The 23,560-nt window shown below is 38.9% G+C and overlaps 2 protein-coding genes across 13 annotated transcripts in view; both read left to right on the forward strand.

Moving 5' to 3' along the window:
• TPST1 (tyrosylprotein sulfotransferase 1) overlaps positions 1-7,634 on the forward strand; it is a 31,268-nt gene extending 23,634 nt beyond the window's left edge. For 8 of the 12 annotated variants that reach the window (XM_074845248.1, XM_074845246.1, XM_074845247.1 and 5 more), the window contains 4 exons: positions 2,665-2,715; positions 4,514-4,589; positions 5,612-5,659; positions 7,111-7,634. In XM_074845248.1, coding sequence (XP_074701349.1) covers positions 2,665-2,715; positions 4,514-4,558 — 96 coding nt within the window. In that variant the 3' untranslated portion in view covers positions 4,559-4,589; positions 5,612-5,659; positions 7,111-7,634. The remainder of the gene's footprint in view (positions 1-2,664; positions 2,716-4,513; positions 4,590-5,611; positions 5,660-7,110) is intronic. The other 4 variants (XM_074845254.1, XM_074845255.1, XM_074845257.1 and 1 more) reach the window with 4 other exon arrangements.
• A 560-nt stretch (positions 7,635-8,194) lies between these two features.
• Positions 8,195-20,081, forward strand: KCTD7 (potassium channel tetramerization domain containing 7). The gene is made up of 6 exons (XM_074845490.1): positions 8,195-9,007; positions 10,782-10,901; positions 13,266-13,458; positions 14,337-14,506; positions 16,165-16,343; positions 16,858-20,081. Exons 3-6 carry the CDS (start codon positions 13,315-13,317, stop codon positions 17,232-17,234), a joined length of 870 nt encoding a protein of 289 aa, XP_074701591.1. The 5' UTR covers positions 8,195-9,007; positions 10,782-10,901; positions 13,266-13,314; the 3' UTR covers positions 17,235-20,081.
• Positions 20,082-23,560: the final 3,479 nt, after the last annotated feature.

The raw sequence follows: 23,560 nt of genomic DNA on the forward strand, positions 1-23,560 counted from the left end.
AAAGGTGAAGAAGTTTGTTTCTTCCAACATCAGCACTAGTCTAGTAAAAGATACTGTTTTTTCTTGTTCCTGTGTTGTTCTGTAGCATTTTTTGATGTGATAATATTGTTGATTTGTAACTTCCATTTCTGCTCTCTAGAACACAGCCTGCATTTTAATGGCTTGGTTACAAGCTGAAAAAATGAAATATTCTCCTTCATTTATAAATATTTATAGTATATCTAGGCTCCAGTAAGCCACACGCTGAATTTTTGACCAGTGTGGCTTTCATTAAGGTTTCCATGGGAATGACAGTACCCCCTGGCTGAATATAAATGAGAGCTGTGCCTGTCATTTTGAATCGGCCTTTCTATTTTATCTAAACCATGGAATATCGGAAGGAACAGAGTTCCGCAATGTATGTGTATAGTAATTCCTACTCTCATGTTGGGACTTAGTGAAGCCTTGTTCTTTGGATATGTTTAGCCTAGCAATAAAGAGTGATAAGAACTGCCAGCCCCTAAGTCCGTTCCATATGAGTCATATGGTGTAATGCTGCAGGCCTGTTGTGGGCTGAGGCGTCTTACGGACAGGAAATTCTGAGCTGACTCAGCTGCAGTCCAGGCCACTGCAGCATATTGACAAAATGAGTATGTCTTTATAACTCTGGTCATCTATTCATAGGAAAGCAGAGAAAATGGATATTGTTAATAAGCATCCCTTGACTTCCTGAATCTTCTTCCTCTGATGCAATTTGCAAACCAGGGAATACAACTCTTGAGTGAGGCTTTAGACTAGCCCCATTTCCATTTTATGGCTTTATAGAATTCTTCTAAATAGGTTTGTGGCTTTTGATTTTTGTATGATTACAGCTACACAAGACTACAAAGAACTCATGACATCAGGGTGTTTGGTCTTTTTGGTTCAGTATAAAGGATGGTAAAACGCTTCCAGTATACTTCTGAAAAAAAACCCCAACAAACTAATACAGAATACCTTTTTCCCCCTTTGGAATGTATTCCAGCTTAATCTCAGAAGCAAACAGCTTTTAAGAAGTATCCTCTAGAGAGAAGACAATACGTTGCCAATTTATTTCCTAACTGGTCAGATAGTGGAAACACTTGTTTGGTGTGGCTCTTGGTATGTTTGAGGATATTTATTGCTTGCTCTTTCTCCAAACAGCGTTGTTTCAGAATTAATATTATGCTCTAAAAGATTGGAAATTGTGGTAAGGACAAACTCTCATGAAGTCAAGCTGGTAATGAGGCTACAGTTGTAGAAATTCATAATCGTAAGAGCTACTGACTGTGACAGCCCTACTAGTAAGTGGAGATCTTCTGTACTTATATAGATTTAATAGCTTCATATACGTCTATTAGTATAGAATAGACTATTCCAGTTGGAAGGGACCTATAATGATAATCTACTCTGAATAGGAAAGGATTATCCCACTGATTTTTAGGTTTTTTTCATTTCTGTAGATGAAAAGCAAATTAATGACTAAATGTTATGAAAATAATAAAGGCAAACTTAAGCTTTATCCAAGTCTGTGTTCGTCCTCCAGGAACTGGGGATTTTAGACATGTGGTTACAGCCTGTGGGGGAAGGAGTTAGGTGTCTGATCTCACACAGTATGTTTGCTGAGGTCTGACACAGAGTACTTGGGGAAAATTGCTAGTAATATATCTGTATCTGTGTATCTTTAAGGATTAAAGCAAATGTATAAACTTTCTGTTACCTGAAAATTACACCAGGTAGATATGTAGAATAAGGGGACAGATATGTGTAAAATAGGGTAGAAGGACATGCTGACACTCCTTGAGTGTTGGCCATTTTAATAGCATTGAAACTTAAGTTGTTGGCATTTTCAGACTTCGGCTGTAGTCGCATTGTCTCCGTGTATTCTATCAAAACTAACAGAACTTTCCTTTGACAGCATAGTAAGATGGGATTGGGTGTCCAAGTGTGATACTTACGTTTGTGTGAATGATACATATTTTGCACATAATGAATGCTGTGACACATCAGAAAATGGTGTGTTACATGACATTTGTTGAGCTTCTTAACTGTAAAATATAAATGTTTGAGAACTGAATGTTGTTTGTTGCCTGGCTGGTATATCTGTTCTGACACAGTCCATGAGATCGTGACAGGTAGCTCTTTCGAACAGAGAATCTTTCAATTGTGAATTGTATTTAAGCTCAAAGGGAACTTAAGTTGTTGAAGGTACTAAAATGTGAAGCAACAGATTTGATATATGTAAACTTTAAAAAAGTATGTATTGTAGCAACTCGCTCCTAGTGTAATCATCTTGTTAAAAAATAGTTTTCTAAAAGTGTAATGAATGGATTACACAGGATTTAATAATTTGAGCAAATTTGAAATATGAATCACGTAGTTTTGCCATTTTCATGCAAACAAGGTCAGTGTTGAGTACAGAGCAAGCCTGGGACTGAGCATACAGCTGTAGAACTGCTTTGGACGACCAAGCTTCATGAATAAAACTTGCTTTTACAAATAGATTGTGTTCAGTTTAGGTAGATCTGTTTTAGCATTATTGGATGCTAGTAACCCAGAAGAATCCCTCTTTTTTTTTTTTTTTTCCCCCCCCTTAACAAGCTCTTTAGCATTTCACACAGTAGTGAATGCTAGCTTTGAGTAGTATATTGTTTTTTGTTTTTCCAGGTCTATAAAGGTGAATTTCAGCTTCCTGACTTTCTTAAAGAAGTGCCACAGGTACAGTATTGGATTAATTTCCTTTTTGCCATTGTAGCAGCAAGTTAGTATGCAACAAGTCTTTAAAAACCACTTCACAAATTTGATTTTCTGTTTGATCATAAGAGAACAGGTGACTAGAGATTATAAGAGAATAGCTTGTCCATGAAATTTAATCTCCAGTGCTCTTGCACTCAGCAGTCCCAAGCCTCTTCTGAGTGTATGTGTAACTCCAGTGTTAATAGTATGGTGCTTGTAAACCTGAGCTGACTGAATGTTGCTTTGAAACTCAAGGAAAGTTTGAGGCTCTTTTGTGTAGACCAAACTGCAAAGTTTGTTATTTGTAGAGAAGCTTAATCTTTTGTTGCCTTGCATGGAGAGGTTTAAAGCAACTATAGTATGGAGAGCAGAGATAAGTAATGAGAGATTTTGAAAAAGAAATACTACTGTATCAGACAAACAAAACCACTTCAGCCATGGGTAGTGATGATGTGTTGATTTAATAATCAAGTGAGCTATTGAACTTCATATTTTACTGAGAATTCATAATCTGGTACCCTTCAAGTGCCTTTAATTGTCCTCAGCTACCTAAGGGACCTAACCTTTGCAATAGTGGTTGAAAAAGCAAAATCCTTATCATGGAGCTCTCTTAAACTGCAGGAGCTGTTGATGCCTTCCCCCCCAGCTATGTGAATGTGCAGGAGACATGCTACCCACCTCATGGCCTTTCCTCACGTAGATGTGATGGAAAGGTTTGGGGCTGTAACCACCAGCCCGTTTATGGACATAGGAGTTCAGTTTGGAAGATGGCACCCTTGCTGCTGGGCAGCTCTTCTGTGTCTCCTGAAGGTAACAGAGCAGACAAGATGGACATGTTCCATGGAGCTGCCTGCTGGAGTGCTCCTTTTCAATAGCTTGAAGGGATTCTCTGTGTGCATGTTTTTTCACTTTTTTTTTCCTCTCCAACGTGTAGTGAAATGAATTCTCCCTCCCATAACCTTGCAGATTTAAACTCTGCTAATCTAGCCATGAAAAATCAGAGCAGACAATCTAGACAAGGAGCAAATAATTTAATTCACCTTTATCACAGAAATAACAAAAATATTCTTATTGCTTAAATGAAATATTTTATATGAAACAAGTAGAACAGTAGCCATTGGTTTTGTTTTCTTGGGTAAGAGCTGCTAAACTAGGCTTATAAAAAAATCCATTTTTGTAGGCTGTATAATTGATAGTAAATGTCTAAATGCCATCTAAAGTGCTCTCTACACTGTGCTTTGATAGAAAAAACAGGAAGTGTCTCATCACTGTTACTGTCTCAGGGTGTGTTCAAGTAAAGCCTAAGTAGAAAAATACTTGGTGGGGTTTTTTTTTCCAATTCCTCCTGCATGTACAGGAGTATAGTGTTGCAGAATTGGGAGAGAAAGCATTTTTAGGGGCACTTTGCCTCCAGAATTGTGTATGTCTGCTTGCATTACTTTATATTTCTACTTGATTTCCCATCCTTAATGATACATACAGTACAGAAATTTATTTAGAATGTAAGTAGCCTATAAAAAGTAAAATAATTTGCAGTGTCATTAATTTTAAAGGAAAAAAAAAAAAAAAACAAACAACCAAACATAATGGGCACAAGTTTTTTTTGACTTTGGATCCCCAGTATTAGGAAAAGACACTTTGATTATAACTTCTGTTAGATGTAGAGATTGAAGAATACACAGGAGAATGTACCACCTGCAAACAAAGCATTTTGACTTACTCCGTTCATTCAAACGAAAACTAATTGATTAAAAAAGAAAATTGGTTTCTTTTGTTCCAGCCAAAGAAGACAGTAGAAAGGAAGTCTCGTGGCAAGATAAAATGAACATGGATCAGTAAAGTCGAATAGCTGTAGTGTCTGTTTCATGTTTTCAGAATATAACTTTTTGTTGTGGACACCAAATCTTTCTGATAAATCTTTGTGTGATCTCTAACGTGGGCTTTGCTCTTTTACTGGATGTTTGCCTGCTCTCACCCTTTGAACAGTTAGTGCTCATGCTTTGCAAGTTGTGCTCAGCTAATAGAAAACCATTAAGAACTTGGCACCACGCAGCTAAATGTGCTGTTGCTCACAGCGTTGTTCACTCTCAACTGCTGGCCAAAATGTCTATGCAGCTTAACGGCAAGACAACTATTTAAATGTGTGCTGCTTAAAAGTTATTGTCAGCAAATTGTGGTGAGAAGGTGTGCTGTAGTTATTTCTAATGCTTTCAAATGCAATTATTGTGGTTATTTCAAGATTATCTACAACCCTACAGATAAAGTTGCAGCGTACATGGCTGCAAGCATAGGCTCTGTCAGAACAGGAGAGAAAATATTGATGATAAGGATTTCTGGAAAATGCAGGGAGATGAGCTATCTTTAAAACATAGCACACCGTGTATAGAAAGTGTGCTAGCAAAGTAAATGATCCTTGATCTGCCTGCAGTATCTGTTAGTTAAATTGGGCTGTTTGTATTTTCCAAATATCTTGTGATAGATCAAACGAACTTGGTCCACTGTTGGTAGTAAATGTCCTCTTTCAATCCATATGATAGGGAGATTTCAAAATGGGACTCTGCTAAATTTCAGGAGGTGGATTTATACAGTTGGCTTGGTGTGATTACAGTATTTACCAAACTCTGAGCAGATTTATCCAAAGTAAAGAAAGATAATCTAAAAAGCAGAAATAAGCTTTGTGAAATAGTAAGAGAATATGCTTAAAACATAAAAACTGACTCTGGAGTTGAAATTGATGGTGTTCTCCTTTAGTATTATACTAAAGATAAAATGAATGTAACTAGACATTGAGGTTTTGGGTATGGAGACTGGTGCTGATAATGATGTTTGTTCCTCTAATGTAAAATAGCTAATTTCATTTTAATTATTTGCTTGACAGACTGAACCTATGGAATAGAAGATACAATGGATATTTCTTGCACAGAAGGTAATAAAAGAGCATGCAGTCCTGCTCACTTGCTCTTCTTGATTTAGTTAAGGTGATTTTTTTTTTTTTAAACTTACATAATTCCATGTAAGATTCTGGGTAAGAAAAATATGAAGATATGGATCTTGATTCAGAATCTGTAAAAATCACATTGAGGTAAGTCCTAGTGGTGAGAGCTACAAAAGCATAGTTCAGGTGCTTTAAGAGTCACAGTGCAGTTCTAGATGGCTCATCACAATTTGCAGTATTTGCTATGCTATTGGATTGTCAGCACTATTTTAGAGCCTGAAATTGAAAGGAGTACATAAAACTACACCACTGCTTGTCCAGGCATTCTTTAGCAGAGATTTTTATTCATTTTAGAGTCTGTGTCTTTCGGTACTCTGGCACACTTGCACAACAGAGGTCTCCATTTTAATGAAATAGGGAAGCTTTAAAGATGGTTCTTAATTGTCTTTCATTTTGAAATCAGTTGCCCTTTCTAGATAGAGGAAACTGCTAAAGATGAGCTGATTTGTGTAATTTGCTTTTAATATGTCCCATAGCCAGTATTTTCAATAAACTGCATTTAAGTTGTTGAATTAACAATGGTAAGACTGTGCAGGGAGCTCAGTAAATTCCAGACTAGTTAATGAATGAATGGTGCAAGATTTACTATATTAATCCAGGATTTCTACTTGTCAGCTGTGTTATCAAACGTTCTAGCTTGACAACAAAAGGAGGCAAAATGCATCCAGTTTAAATATAGCCAAAAGCAACATGCCACACAAATATACCCAGCATAGGCATTTATTATGTGGCTATAGGTGCTATAGAGGCTACCTACGTAGCCCTAAATATAGCCAAAAGCATCATACCAATTAGAGATAATGGATATAAAAAATTTTCCAAAGATTAATTGCAGACCTTAATTCTGAAATCGATAGAGAAACAATAGTCTTTTCATGTAGTCATTGTTAAAATGGCTAAAACATCTACTTCATTTTGCCACTTACCTCTTGGAAATATTGTATCTTTAAATACATTTTTCAGTGTAAAGCCTGATGTTGAGTTTGAGAAACCAAATTGTTGACTTCCCAGCAGTAACTGCCACTGGTACATTGTAACAAAAGAGACACTTTCAGCATGTAAATGCAGCCCACTTCCCCGAGTATTTTGAATGTAGGTGTAAATTCAGATATATATATATGTATATGTATATATTTTTTTTTTCACATGTAAATGTGCTCCAAGAAGTAACTCTAATGATAAAGGATGGAAAAGGCAGCCACGTTCCTTACAGGAAAGTTTTTAGTGGCTGTGGTTAGTCTTGATAGTGACTTTTCACCTACTGAGATAAACAGAGATTATTTTTAATTATGCATTATTTGTAACTAGGAAGTGTTGTCAAGGATGAGGACAGAATATTGCATTGAAGACTCAAACATAACTTTATTTTTCTTTTTCTTTAGAAAAAAAAGACTGCTGCCTTTTCAGTGGAAGTGATCTTACAAGGAGTGTCCCACTGAGATCAGTGAGGTGTACTGCTCATGGCCTGCTTTTTTCAGAATTTTCTTCCCCATTTCTTTCATACTGTTTTTGTTCAAAATTTTGCTGTTGTGAGAGCATGTAAACCTGTTTAAAAAAAACACTGTTAATGTAGAACTGTATTACATTTGCACAACTATTTTTTTTAAGGTTTTAAAAAAAGCAAAGCAGTGCTTGTCTCCAAAATTGCTATTCTGTCGTAATTACAAAACTCCATGTTCAAAGATTATTTTTTTTTTTTCCCCTATAGCAGTTTGGTTTTAAATGTATGATGCTTTCAAAAGAGTGGTCTGTGCTTGTCCTAAAAGATTTTTGGTGGAACAGTTGTTTTATTCACATGTGGAAATTGTTAAATATCTTATTTAAAAAAAGTTGGTAAATTACATGTACAACTAAAATTCAATGATCTTTTGTATTTTATTTTTCAAAATAAATGCTTTAAATGTGATTATTTTTTTAATGTGTTTGCCTGCGTTAAGATTTAAATAATTCAAGATATTGATGTATTACTCGGATGGAAAATATGATCTAATGTCCTGGGTTTGGATTTCTTTTTAAGGTTTGCGATTTGAATGCATTTTGTTTTCTTTTAATAGCTGGGTGATGAGGAAGAAAGAGTACCCTACTGAGAGGTGAAAAAGAGTAATGTGAGAGTTGTTCACCTCAGGAAAAAGTATGTAATTTTTAGCCTATTGAATTTGTTCATCAAAAGCAATTGTGTTCAGACAGGTGAAACGGCTTCTGAAAACCCTGCTGTGAAATTTGTATCCTAAAGCTTTGAGCATCTGTCAGTGTGCAATGTGATTATTCAAGTAAGATTTTCTTGGGCTGGTTTTTCTGTCTCATTTTCTGCTCTAGGTATACTGAAGGTGGCCTCAGCCTCCTCCACCCCTTTTAAGCAAAGAGTTCTTTCCGAAATACTTGTTTCCACAAACTCTGCCTCTCAGGATTTGAAACGGTTTTGGTTTCCCTCTGTTTTGTTGCGACAACTCCATTTTGAGAGCATTAACGTATTTGTAAAGCCACCAGTGAACGAACGACGAAAAGTGCCTTCAGGAAATGTTAATTTTACAGTTAGGTACAGATTACCCCTTTTTTTTTTTTTTTTTTTTCTCAAAAGTAAGCCGGGAGCCCCCCCTAGTGCCAAGACAGGGCCCTGCTGCCCCTCGTTTCTCCCTGGGAAACGCTGGCAGCTCCGCCGGTGCCACCCGCGGTTTGTCACCGCGGAGCCGCGGCTGCCCGGGGCGGCGGGGACCAGTCGCGACCCCGGCGCTGCCTTTCCCGGTGGCGGGGAGCCAGGTGCCGGCACAAGCGTTTCACTCACGGAAGGATAATTAATTGATGAGTTAGGGGATGTTTTCCCTCATCGATGAGCAGAAATGAGGAGAAAAAAAAAAAAAAAACAAAACACGACGCAGCCGTGGCTGTGTGAGCGGTGCGGGGGGGTGTCTCCCGCCGCCCCCCGTGCGGGGACAGCCCCGGTCCCCGTCCCCGCCTCGGCGGCCCCGCCCGCGCGGGACCCGGATGGGCCCTACGTGACGCGGGGGCGCGGCGGCCGCTCTCGCTCCCCCCTCCGGAGCCGCCGCGGGCGGGCAGCGGGGGAGGGCGGGCGGCGCCGCTCCTCGGCGGGGCGGTGGGTGCCGGGACGGGCGCGGGAGAGGCGGCGTTGCCCACCCCCCCCCCCCCCACCTTTCCGTGACGGCCCGTCTCCCTCCTGCGGAAGACGCGGCGGCAGGTGGTGCCCCGGCGGCCCGGCAGGGGGCGTGAGCGCGGCGGCGGCCCCGTTAACCGGCCACCGGCACGGCGGGAGCCGCCCGTCAGGTGAGGGGCGGGAAAACACCCCGCGGCGCCGGGCTGAGGCGCTGCCCGGGCCCGGCCGCGGGACGGGAGGGTGCGGCCGAGCGCTGCGAGAACGGCGGTTCCCAGTGACCGCCGAGGGAGCGGGGCGCTGCCGCCAGACCGCCGGGGGCCGCGGCTGGACCCGGGCCTGGGCCGGTCACACCACGGACAGTCACCTCCCGCATCTGCAGGCGCTGTCTGGTGAACTCCGTTAACGTTTAGGCTGTTTAGAAAGACCTAGCAAGGCGGTAAGCGACAGTTAATATTTAAGTGCCGAATTAATACTTAATTCGCTGGAGCCCTGGCTTACCCACACGGTTTCTGAGCTCGCTTGGGACTGTGCTGCCCCGTCCGCGAGTGGGATGGTGCCTCCGCACCTCACGGCGGTGAAACTGGGAAGCTGCTTCAAGCTCATAAAAGCTTCTCCGTGCTGTGAAATTCTGCGTAAGGCGGTAGTTGGTGCAATCAGTGAGTACAGCCTGAGTAGCCTTTATCCACTGGTCGTTTGGCCTCCCCGCTGTCCTGTTCCTACCCAGGAAGGTCACTGGTGATGAAGTGTCCCGTCGTATCCTCCAATACCGTGTGTCTTTGCTCTCTAATGCAGAAGTTAAGTTACAGCATCCCTTCATCATACCCTGTGTTGTCTTTTGCTAAGGACTAGAGATGCTGAGCACGTCCAGGATTTTACAGTCAAATGTATAATACAGTTTACTGCAGCTCAGGGATCCCTGTCCTTTTTCAGGATGTTTCTTTGCTATTCTGACGCAGATTCATTAGAATTAACTAGATGTCGCATCTTTTCCCACTTTGTTCACACAAACCTTTGATCATCAGAGTCTCTTGAAGTATGCTGTGGAGACTGCTAAGTCAGGTCTCATTCTGCGTCCTCACAGGGACCCAGTTTCTATTGAAAAGGGGAGAACCTTCCTAACAATCTGATTGGTATCTCCTCAAAACAAGCACATTCCAACGAGTTAGCTTTGAATAGCAGTTTGTGTAGGTCTCCTATGATGGATTCATACATCAGTACATTGATGAAAAAGACTTTGACCCTGTAATCATTATGTCACTTTTTTGTAAGTATGTAACTTTGCCAACACCGCTGTAACCTCAAAAGGTATTTAAGAGAAAGTTGTTTTGAAATGATACGGAAAAGTTGGAACAGCAGACCCTTGAAAAGCTTTTTTGAATCTTAGCATCAAGTAAAACTCGATGCAGCTTTAGGGTTGCTATCATTCCCTAGGGAATGAAGTAAAACTTGCAAGTCCAGTTCATTTAGTAAAGCTTGCTTTGGTGTGTGTATGTGAGACAGCACCTGAGCTGTGGATAACAAACCTCCAGGAAGTCATCTCTGCCGTTTGAATGACAGGTAGCTTGTAAACTGGAAGGAGGTACTTCTGGTAGAGTTGGATGGTGCTGATGTATGGTTCAGTTAAACATTTGATTTAGTGATAGTTTTGTTTATTGATGATGTTTTCTCATTAATTATCTGTTGATCTGGACCTAGACGTATTGGAAAGTGAAAAGGATGCATTTTACTTAGTTTAAATAAGCAAAACAAACTCTGTAACTTTAATGAGAGATTTAAAAAAGAAATGGTTTTGTGCATAGTTAATAATAATTAGTGCGTATGCTTTGAGTGGCAAGAAGAGAATATTCAGATGGATGCATATTCCTCGTGAAATGAAGAGAACCGAAATGCAGAAGATTGTATGTCAGAAGACTGGCCAGTGATTAGCTTATGTTTTTCTTTTAGGAAGCTTTCTGTTCCAGTCAGCAAACTGCTGTCTCACTGCTCCGTGTCTGTGGATGAACAGGAAGTGAAGCAAACCTAGAGAGGAACTTCATTTACCCTTTAATGAACATCAAAAAACAGGTTAAACTTGTCAATGATCAATCTTTTCATTTTACTACCACTAATCTTATTCTTGAAATCCTGGACTAATTATGGGCTGAGATCTTGTATGCTAAACCTCACTATGTAGGAGAGTGTTTTGTGTAAATGTTCCAAGGGCAAAGAAGGTTATTACTCATGAGCGTAACATAATTAACATATGCTCTCTCATGGCTTTTTCCTAAACCTTAGTGTCATGTCGAAGGAGGATTATGAAAGAGGAAGAAGAATTCCTTTTTCTCAAACCTCTACCTCTCTTGGGCAAGAGGACCTTTTTGGTGTAGTGCCAAATGGATGAACTTACCCAAAACACATTATGTGATCCATGATTCCAATACTCTTAATGGAACTGAATTTTGTACGCTCCACTTATGTGAAATCTATGGGATGTTCTTGAAAAGTGTAGACAAAGATCAAATTTTTGGTCACTCCTGAGTTCTTTTAAATAGCCTTAAGAGAACTGGAAATACAGGAGCCAAAGCACTGGTGTCAAGTAACAGCATTATAAATAATACATTCACAGTAAATAGAGGCTCACACTCAATTTTGACTTTGCATCTTATAAATTAAGCTTCTGCAAGCTGCTTCTTGTTGATAATTTGCTTACCTCCTTAAAGGAGTCCCCACCAAAATAATCATTCATTTATGTTGTATATGTTCTTTATCTTTGAGGCATAGTTTACTTGTTTTGATAACTGATGATGTCAGAATAAATGTTTTCAGACAAATATTAAAATTGTTAATAGGGTGTGGACATTGACAAGGCCTTCCATCCTTGTTTATCTGCCTGTGTATTGTACTGTAGTGGAAAAATGATTATGAAGTTGAAGTCCATTTTTTGAACTGTAGAGAAGAGAAATTAAATACCCATCTTGAGTTGAGACAAACCTCTTAACAGGCTGCAGTTTAAAAAGAAATTTTTAAAACTTCACAGTACCTACTTATCTAGGTTTATTAGGTTGTTAAACAGGATCTAGAATTCACCTCCAAATTTTGGTGAAAGAAGGCCACGGATACTCCCACAGAACGTGGAGGTTTTGATCTGATCAGCTCTCTAAAGAGTATCTGTTTTGACGAGGAGCATCCCGGTTCTGTCTGGGCTCATTTTGAACTTGCAGCGTTTCCTTTAAGAGCTAAGATCTACAGACAGCCTGGCGATGTGCATAATGACTGTACTAGCAGAATTAGTAAGGCAGAATAATTAATCATGGCTGTTAAAATTTTATGTCATTTCTGCTTGTTGATTTTGAGTGGAAGCAACCTTTATGAAACATTTATTTAGTCAATAAGTAAATGTACCAGATGTGGTTGTGCAAATATTCCTTCTCTTTTTATATGTTATGGTGATTTGAGAGAAGGAGCTTAGAGGATTAGAGAGCTAGATAAAGCCTCCAGTAGTATAATGGCTTTGTTAGGCTGTTGTGATGCCACTGGAGACACCACAGCAATCCTGTAAACAGAGGTACTTTTTACATAATGCAGCGTAAAGAGAACAGCAGGGTTTCCAGTCTTTCCTACTCTGCTCTTTCAATTACTGTTTTTATAATGCAGCTTATTGTTAGTCCGTCCCGTCCTCTGGTTGAAGATGCACTGTGAAAGCATTGTAGTTGGTGTTGCTGTGCATTTTTTTTCTGCATAGGAAATTGTTAATTAGCAGTAAGTGCACAGTACAATACGCGGAGTTAAATACACGCGGATCAGACGCGTGCGTTTGCGTACAGTACGATGTGATGCAGCGGGCAGGAAAACATCCGTTTTCTCTGGTTAGAAAACTCAATTTTCTCATTTCACAGGAAATGCTAGACCTGAACCGAGAGCCTTTGCAGTGCCTGTCGTTGTGCAGCGCGGGGTCTGATCCGCTTTCGCGGCTGAAGGTGACGGCCGGGGAGCTGGGTGGGAGCAGGAGCCCGTTGCCCGGCGCACATGGCCAATGGCAGCGTGCATCTCGGGCCGTGCCGCTGCGGATGGCCTATTGCGATGGATGCGTGGAACGGCGGCCACCCAAATTCACCCAGCAAATGACATTTTGCTGCAAAAGCGTGACGGAGCCAATCACACCCAGCACCGCACAGCCAATGGACGCCGGTCTCTTACCCAGGCACTGGCAGGGGCTCTGTGACTGTAGGACCTTGGTACAGCTCTGCAAACTGCATTCCTGCAGAGACAGCCCTCTCCGAGTTTGTTTCCCAGCACAATAGTCGTCCTTGCTGTGATTCATTTCCCAGTAATAGCAATGCCATTGTAAATGATCGCTGTAAAGCCGCGGAGCGACGTGCCTTGCCTGCCACGTGATCTGCAGCTGGTGGGGACAGTGCCTGAGTAATTTGGGTCTTGTTTCCCATTTAGCATTGCCACGGCTGCCTACCCAGCAGACCTGCTTACGAGAGCCAGAGGGATGGTGGTAGTTACGGGGCAGAACAAAGTGAGTGGAAACCCGGATGATGCCATGTCGAGCTCAGATGCAGAGGATGATTTCCAAGAGCCAGCCACTCCTACTGCAACCCAGGCAGGACAAGCACTACCTCTGCTGCCTCAGCAGGTAAGAGCTCTCTGGGACTGTTCATCTGATAAGGTCCAGTTATTGCAGCACATACTGCTCAGGTGCCAGAGAATTCAGGATTTCTTTGTTGGAGTATTTAGGGATATCCAGTTCAGTTTCCATTAGTAGTTAAATAAAACTAATTAAATAAATAAAGAATAAAAACTAGAATAAAACCAGAATGGAATAGAAAGAATAAAAAGAATAAAAACTTGGAATAAAACTAAGTCTTTTGAATTTCACTTCATTAGCTTGACAGCATTGCTCAGAATTCCCATCAATGTTTGGGCTTGACAAACACAAGTATGTGTTTATTCTAGTACCGAGGCATCTGAAGGTGTGATATTAAGATTTTATGCCTGCTGTAAACCTAACATAAATACAGAATCACCGGTTTTTTCCAGTGTATGGTATACCATAGAATAGTAGTGTAAAGTAACCAGTAGAGTAGCAACTGAGTGCAAGTCCCAAGGTTGGCCTGAGATTTCCTACCTTTGCAGGGGGGCATGGGTGTGTGTGTAAGGGTGGGGAGGGTTTTTTGTTTTGTTTTTTCTTTTCCCCAAAAGAGCCAACAGGAGTCATTCATGCTTTTAATGAATATCTGGTATTAAGGCTGAGTGATTACTGCTGTTTCACATTTCCAACTAAAATTAAAACATTCTGATTACACCCAGAAGCCAGCCAAAGTATTCAAATTGTTAACCCCTGAACCTCACTGTTTTGTGGCGACAGGCCAGGAAGGAAACATTTGTTGAACCAAATTGTGTCACAGTGGCAAAGACTGTATGCTATGTCTTCTCGCAGTGGTAACCCTTTTGGCCTGAACATGTCTGCGAAGGACTGGAGGCTCATTTCTGATGATGTGATTGCTTTTGCAGTTTCCAGAAGTTGTTCCACTAAACGTAGGAGGCATGTATTTTACAACAAGACTGTCAACACTGAGACGTTATGAGGACACAATGTTGGCAGCTATGTTCAGTGGAAGACACTATATTCCAACAGATGCTGAAGGCAGATATTTTATTGACAGAGATGGAACCTACTTTGGGTATGTACAGTGTCCTCAGCAGAATACTTTAAAAGTTGTTACTGAAGAAAATTATTTTTAAACAAAAAGATGTTTTAATATTTTTTTCCCTCCTAGTTTATTTGTGGAGTAGGTAACTGTGACTTGCTGGCATCCACACCTTCAAACCATCTCAAGGGAAGAGTATATTGCAGTTAAAAAACTACTTGTTTTAGTCCTAAGAGCTTAAGTTTTAATTTGGGGAAAGAAAAACAAGCAATGTTTTGAATATGTGCATTGTCTTGTCTAGAGTATCTCCTTTCAAGGTATCAGGTTGTTTTGATGTTTTAAAAAAGTATGTATTTGGCATTGCTTTTCATAGGAAGCTTTTTTGTACAACACTGGTTTTTAACTGATATTACAGTATTTATGATAAAGAGGGAATGGAAGGAATGCATCTAGATTTCTTAAACAGTTGCAAGTATGATGTTTTCAGTGATTAACAGGATATAACTGGTTAAAAAAGCACAAGCCTCAAAGAATTTTTTAAAAAAATTATTTTTGCTGGTAGTGCCATATTCCTTCGCTTTCAAGATTCCTTCTTATGTGTTTAGCTCTCATTTTACTTTTAATTAAACTAACCATGACCTTACTAATACTCTGAATTGGTGTGAGATTGCTAGAAAAGGTAAGCAGTGTTCATGGGTTAATGTTCATGGGTTAAGGTCTTTGCCCAAAGCACAATTCGCAATTTAACTTGTATTTCTTGTTTCTCCTTCGTAGACATTTCCTTAATCTCTTCAACTGAGAAGGGTTGAATTATTTTCAAAGCACATTTGGATTGTACTATAATCTGGGACAGAAATAAGTTAAGCCACTATATTTATTGGGAAATAATTGTTTCTTTACAATTGGCACTTTGGAAGTGCCTGCCACCTTGTTGGGAAATCAATTTATTTGTGATGTTATCAGTCTGAATTCAAAGTATAGCTGGAACAGAGAGCCAAGTTAGCACTTGCTGTATTTGTTGACATTCTAATGAAGATTGTAGTAATGCTTGTTTTATTCGATATGGGCAATAATAGTTTTGTGGTTAATGCTTTTAAAGTGATTTCTTACCCTGTTAAAGATCTTGTAGCTTAACAGTGTTTCAGAACTACGAGGAAATGTTCTCTCTCGCTCTCCCTTATTATTATTATTACATATACTACAAGTGTATATGGCTCTGATCCCACGAAGAGAACACCTCCTATGCAAATGCACCATTCATTCAGTTAGAATACTGGTTCTGTGTGGGATAAAATGTCCATGCATATGATTCTCCAGGAAAATGGAAAAGATTATTATGTCACAGACCTAAATTTGAAATACAGTGACTACTATCTCTTTCTCATGAAATACTGTGTCCTCTTTTATTTGAAGTGGTTACTCCACCTTGAACTTTTTGTTTAAAATATGATGGTATTTTTTTGAGTGAGTTTTGACATTAACAGAGGCAAAATGGAAATGATGACTTGGAAACTTGAATGCAACACATCGTTTTAAAAACATATGTTGGAAATATTTCAGTTACTGTCTAAGTGTAAGGATTTCTGTCTCAATAGAATAAACAATGAATATCCAGTGTTTCCTCTCCTTTCCCACCTGCAACAGTTTTGGCAGAAACGTGTTACTTAATAATATTTTTGCCCTTTTTCTAGAGACATACTTAACTTTCTACGATCTGGTGACCTGCCACCCAGAGAACGAGTGAGGTCAGTTTACAAGGAAGCTCAGTATTATTCTATAGGACCATTGCTAGACAATCTAGAGGATATCCAGCCTCTTAAAGGAGAAAAAGTTAGACAAGCTTTCCTGGGCCTGATGCCATATTACAAAGGTAAATAAACAAAGTAGTATTGACTGTTTCTTCTAGTGTGATTCAAGTAGTATACACAGTGCTTTCAGGTCTGCTTTCAGCTTTCAAACTAATTGCATTGTTTTTGAGAAGTTTATTACGTACTTTTCATGCTCTTTAGATCTTTAAGGTCTCCACGTCAGGCTTGTTCCTGCTGCATCCCAGGATGTGGATTTTTATGCTGTCTTAAAAGGGAGCAAGATCTAGGCCATAACATGCAAGGCTTATTAAATGAGAAGGTTTCCCTGCCTCTGCATTTGTTCTGTTATTACCTGCAACTGAATAAACTTGGGCAAATAGTAAGGACACCAAGTTCACAAGATAACTGAGATTGATTTAATTACTATATATCTAGCTACATGCAGCTTCCTGTTGCTGCTAATGATAAGAATAACTTGTAAACACTGCAGTAATATATTTCACAGGAAATAATTGCATTTGTTTTCTTTTACTAGGTGCTTCATTGTTATTTTCAACATTTTATTTTTTTTTTTAGATCATTTGGAACGGATAATCGAAATTGCAAAGCTTAGAGCTATGCAAAGAAAAGCAAGATTTGCAAAATTGAAGGTCTGTGTCTTCAAAGAAGAGATGCCCATCACTCCCTATGAATGCCCACATTTCAATTCGTTACGTTTTGAAAGGAGTGAAAGTGAGACAAAGCTATTTGAACATCATTGCGAAGTAGATGTATCTTTTGGCCCCTGGGAGGCTGTGGCTGATGTATATGATCTCCTGCACTGTATTGTGACAGACCTGTCTGATAGAGGGATAACTGTGGATCATCAGTGTATTGGCGTGTGTGATAAACACCTGATAAATCACTATTACTGCAAACGTCCTATCTATGAATTCAAGATTACTTGGTGGTGAGTTATTTTGTCCAGAACGGTGCACGGGATAAAAGGACTTCTAGACGACAATTGCTTTTAATATTTTTGCAACGTGTCTCTGGAAATGCATTGCTGCTAACATATGTTGGAATCAGTCTGCTGAAATGTTGGCTAATGCTTAGCTGCTCAGCAAAAGGGAACCTGTTACAGAGGCTGAAAAACCTCTGAAATCTTGAAAAACCAGCCTGAAACAAGACTGTTGGCTCAGGTACCTTAACGAGGCACAAAACAGAATCACCTCATGGAAATTATGGAGAGGAGCGTCTAACATCTTTTAAAAGAAGGTGCCACCTACCATGTGGCTTTAGTATCATAGTCTGCAAAATGGATATTGCAGACATCACCTGCATTATTATAAAGCCGGGGTGCTAATAATGCTGACATAAACGTGGTTGAATTTTACCCACTTAGAAATGTTTTAGTCACTTACTGCTTTATAAATTACTTACCACTTTATAAATTTGAGTAACACCCAGCACAGATATTCTGGAAATGTAATGTTGATATAATAGATCATTTAAAAAAAAAAAAAAGGAGTATTCCCTACACATTATTAATTGTTGTCACAATTAAGCTATATATTTTTTTTTTAATTAAGAATCTGTGTTGTGAATTCTTATATTTCAATTATTTCCAGTGTTATAAAAAGGAATAGCAGATTTGGAATATATTCCTTAATGCTTTTAGGAATAATAACTGTTCATGGAAGACTTGTGCCTGTTTTTAGCCTTAGAAATTCTAAATGTTTACAGTATCTACAAAAAAAGAAGCTCTATAGAATCAGGTCATTTACAAAGGCTTTTGGTAAATGAGAAAAACCTATTATGTATGTTCCTATTAGCAGAAGCAAGAGGAATATTTAATGTGTATTATTTTATTACTGACTCTTTTTACATTCTGTGATATTAAACTTTGTTCTAGAGTTAGAGTCAAATGATGATATTAGACCAATGCTTCCTTCACCTCACCTTCTTCAGACAATTAAGTCTCAGTTTTAACATTCTTGTTGACCCTTTCTGGTGTAATATCAGGAAAAAAAATTTCAACCTTCATATTCAAATCTCTCTCCAATTATAAACCAGTATATCTGGGTAGTAAATTTCTTTCCACACTGAAAGAGGCAGCCATTGCAGAATGATATTCTTTTAAAAAGGTAACTGTTGCACTTCTAACGTTAGTAACCACAGCCTGAAGTTGAATTACTTTATGTCCAAAACTGAAAGGTAGAGCTAAACATTTGAAGATATTACTGGTTTGTGAGGTACAGACAACTCAAGTGTTTTTCTAAAAGACCCCACTTGAAGTGACCTCAAAATAAAGAGAGAGGGAAAGTAAATGTTTGCAGTTTGCATTCCGTTGGATTAGTTAATCCAAGAATATTGCTTGATTAAACTTTTGACCACAACACTTAAGAAATGTGTTAATTACAATGATAAAAATTCTCAGTTACCTGAGGTAATTTTTAGGATAATTCTAAGACTTTATGATCAAATTGTCTTGCAAAAAAAGAGGCAAATTGTTTGAATTGTCACACTTTTATGTATTTGACTTAGGAATTTTTAGTAAATTGTCTCTCTGAGGTGGGGGCATATAGCTCTAATGATCTCTTTTCAAATGTTTACTTACAGAGGATCATTGTCAAGTGCTGAGTTTCAAGTCCAGAGTTTAAATTTTGAAATGGAGGGAAGGAGGAAATTACATGTATTTGAATCTCATTTTAAGTTTGTTTAAATTGTTTTCTTAAATATTGGCCTTTGTGTTACAAGTTGTTGTAATTGTGTTTGACAACCCAAAATTAAAAGTCAAACTGAGACTAGTAAAGTTTCCCTAAAATGAGAGGAAGCTTGCATGGTTTCTTCACTACTGTGCTGTCTTCTTTTGGGTTGTTTTTTCTTTTTTCCAGGGAATCTTAAACTGCAAACCACAATTTCTAATAAAATAATACAAGATCTTAAAGCTGAGCCTTACAGAGTTTTGGCTGCTTGTACACTTCAGACATTTAAGTTCAGGATTTTTAGCATCAGTTTATTTAGAGACTACAATGAGGATTGTAGTTTTACTGGGTTATTCGGTGGTTTTTGCCACTTCCCATATATGTATTTACATGGGACATAACTCTGGTTTGAATTTCAGCACTACTTGCAGAAGTGGAACACAGTCTGATTTAACAGTATGTTTTTTGGTTTGGCTTTAAGAATTTTTCCACTGTTATTCTAGAGAAGCTATGATGGCAAAACTCCTGTTTCAATCATGTTTGCTATTTCTTCATATGCACACACTGCTATTTTATAACATCTTCCTGTTTATTGCTTAAATAAGTAAGGAACACTACCTAACCAAAATGATAAAATTAAAATCTTGATCTGTATCAGTTGCATCTTAATTGAAGCTTTCATCCTTCCAGATCCTCCAGAAGGCAGCAAACATTAAGTGCAATATTGAAAAAGAAAACATGGATTTGAGCCAACGTGCTTTCATACATCCATTCTGTATTGTGATTTGTGCAAGTTAACAATATTGTTATTGACTACACTTGTTCTAAGCAGTCGTTGTTTACAATGATTTAGATGATATTGCCTAATATGTATTCATTTTTTGACAGAAACAGAAGAGTTGTGCAGGTGGATGTCAGGGGAGTATAATCTAATAACTGGTTTATATAACATTATTGACTTATCTTTTCTTGGCGTATAGCGTAATTTTTGAAATTCTGCGTTTGCAACAAAAATGTGAGTAGCTGATTTACTAAATCCATGTTTAAGATGATTGATGTTTTTGTATATCATGAATGCTTTATAATTGTCTAATTAAACTAAATGCCTATGTAATACTGCCTTTTTTTCTTTAGGACTTTTCTTTAGATCTGGCTAGGCCAGAGGTTTGCTAGAACATATTTACCTATTTCTCTGTGCTTCTCCTACTTAGCTTCTTTGCCACTTCATCATCTACACTGCTACTTTTGCACCCCTACACTCACGAATACCCTGTGTTTGCAAGCTGACACCACAGACAAATTGGCCATGCAGTACAGGGTCTCATGTCATCAATACAATGTTGCTATGAATATCATGTTTGCAGATCATTAGAAGGACAGTGCCTGTCAGGCCATTTAGCTCATTCAATTTGAAGGAAAGACATTTTTTTGCTTCATGTTCTGAGACAGGAATCATGCCATTTTTGGTTCCAAATTGATATATGGGAACATATGTCTTAGTCAACTCTTCTCTTTTTTTGCCCCCCTGCCTAAATAAGAAGTCTCAAATATTTTCAAAGCACAGATTACATATCTGGATTGCAGGGATTACGCTGGTTTTATGAATACTGGGGGTAGTGGTGGGACAGTTGAGGGATAGTTATTTAAAAAGTAGAATTGTTAGCTATTAGGTTGCTGTGTGCCTGAACAAAAACTTAATGAGTAATCTTTTTAACATCCCCTCTATATATGCATTGTCTAGTGGTTTTTAACAGGGAGCAAAGGGAGATCTTACTATCAGGTCTCATATGAAGTGACTTGGCCAATTTCACAGCCCGTTAAATGCTTCTGCATCTGTTTTACACTTGTAAAATAGAAAGGATACCTACTTGTCTTTATAAAGCACTCAAAAATGACATGAAAAGGTATTTACGTTTATGTGCAGCATCCACTTAATGACTGTTGATTTCAAGAGTTTAAAAAAAAAATTTAAAATATCATAACTTTTCAACTTGGTGTGAGCTTCTTAACTTGAATACCACAATACTCTATGTAGTAATCTGAAATACTCATTTGTTGAACTTCCATCCTCCTTGGAGGAAAGTGAAGGTGCTAGCATCTTTGATCTGGGAAGCCTTTGAGCCATTAGCAGATTCTCTTTTGTTCTCGTGGTGCATGTTTTCTCCTGAGACTGCTGGATTTTACTTTTTTTTTTAAAGCTGATTTTAACCAAAACCTATAATGAGGGATCAGCTTCTGCACTGATGAGGGTTCTTTGGTTTGTTTTGGGGGGTTTCAAGTCTTGGTTATCTGAATAGCAAAGGCAGTAAGTTATTGCAGCAGAAAGTTCTGCATACCACCCTTTTGATGGATTTTTTTTTTTAAGTTTTAGGAAATCTGCCTCATGATGCAATATGTGCAAATACCTGAATTTGTTAATGGGAATATTTTTGAGATTTTGTTGTTGTAGTTCAGTTGTGTAATACTCTTCCCTGAAACTAGCATGAGAGTTAAGGGTTGAGTTAAACACTGGTTTTCTGATAAGCCTGCTTATGCCTCAGATGTCTCCTGCCTCCATTTTGTAAAATCACTCATCCCAGAGGTGTTCAATGTATGAAAAAGTAAAGGCTATTATAGTTACAGGAAAATCATGAATCTTCCTTGATTCTCAACAATGAGTCCATTAAGAGAATTGGTACTTGTCAGTCCAATTGCAGTCTCCATTCTCCTGCTCCGCTTAGATGCCTGTGGCTTCAGCAGTGAAACAAAGTAGTCACAGGGTTGGGTCTGGCTAGCACAAGTCCTTGAAGGCAAAAGTCAAAGACTTCTGTTACAGAGAAGTGTACTGATCTGCATTAGCACATAATCTGGCCTTTACTGGAGCGATTGTTAAAATTCCCGCAAGCCCTGAAGGATGTTGATATTTTAAGCTGTTGTAAATGATAGCTTTGTTAAACCCTAATCTGTTTTGAGCCAGATTGTTCCAATGTATGTATTGTGAAAGACAGAAAGGCTGGTCAGTCCTTTTATTTATGGTTCTGGTATATCTGTTTACCTAGTGAAATCTGAAGCCGAGTGAGGTTGCTGATCACTGCCCCTCAGAACTGAATACAGCCTGTTTCAAAAGGATCCTGTGCATTGAGTGTGTGCTGGGTTTTGCAAATATGAAAGTGGGAGGGAATTAGTTCTGCAGTGTGTTTCCCCAGGGACAATCCTCACTAGCTCTGAAGGAGGGCTTTGGTGAGATCCTGATCCACGCTCCCCACATCTGCATTTGTTAGATGATGTGTAAGAGGCATAAGGAGATGAGGTGTCTAGCCTGAAGATTCACAGTGAGATAATGACTCTGACTGGATTCCCCCTTGGTTCTCACCCCTTTCTCTAACCTTTAAGATGTACAACTCTATGTGCAGGAAATGTGTTACTTCTGTCTGCTGCACCCTCAAATTTCATAGCAAGGTGAATACTTAGACTGTTTTAAACTAAAGGGATTTTAATATTACGATATGGTGACTGATAGCTACTAAAGAATCAGTAAAAATCTTATTACTGATGAAAATAGCTGAATAAATTAATTTTAAAACCTTATTTATAGCATAATCACTTTAATTTCACTCTTCTGCTCTAATTTTTTCTAAAGACTGTTAAGAAATGTAAACTCTTCTTTTAAGGGCTTACATCTGTTTCATAGTAATACATATTCAGGCTAAGTACCTGTATTTTGGGCTTTGAGGACTTTGTGTTTTGCTTGCTATGAGCTGAAGGATAAGTGCATGATCGCTCATCTACTTGCTTTTTTTCTTAAAAAAATAATTGCTGATCTAATTAAAGGTCATGATTTTCTAGCTTGATTTGGCATTTGCAGCCCCTGGGAACCTTCCTTCCCAACTTTATTCTCACTGCTCATTCTTGTTTATAGATGACCTGGGACAGGTGACATGATGAGGAAGATGATGGAAGTACCAACAGGGAAGGTCTCATGTCAGAGCTGATTGTTTGCATTGCAGAGTATTCTTTCCATTTTATTTCAACTCTTGTGCTGTGTGAGGCAGAGGAACATTCATCACCACTTACGTGAGGTCAGGCAGAGGATCCAGGCTGGAAGCCCAGCTAACCTCTCCACTATTCATCCATTTTCTGTGTAAGTTCATTGTATTGTGATGTATCGAGTTAAGTGGGTGGGAAAATCCAGTGGCTGTGGATTGCACTGGGAAATACAGCAGTGACGGGTGAAGCGGCTGCGGGGTCACACTACCTGAATTTCAGCATCGTTGTTCAGGGATCTGAGGACCTTTATGCCACAGCATATGCACTGGATCTTTCTTTTTGGCATGGCAAAGCAGAGTAATCAAGTTTGGGATGCAACTGCCTGACAGGTAAGAGAAGACTTCAGAGCAAAGACTGTAGTAAGATGATCTCTTAACTCATCATGAATCTCTGGGACGTGATATTTCTTTCACTTTCTTCATTTAATAACTGCTTTACTCTGGACAATTTATAGACCCCCAGTGGCTTTAAGTTATGTCTGGTATTACTGAACCCTGGAGTTGTATTGATATCTGGTTATTTATAGGTAAACAGTTGTAAAAGTTTTCAGGTTGTTCACGCACAGC

The sequence above is a fragment of the Strix aluco genome, chromosome 19, assembly GCF_031877795.1.
Source record: "Strix aluco isolate bStrAlu1 chromosome 19, bStrAlu1.hap1, whole genome shotgun sequence".
NCBI classification, from domain to species: domain Eukaryota; kingdom Metazoa; phylum Chordata; class Aves; order Strigiformes; family Strigidae; genus Strix; species Strix aluco.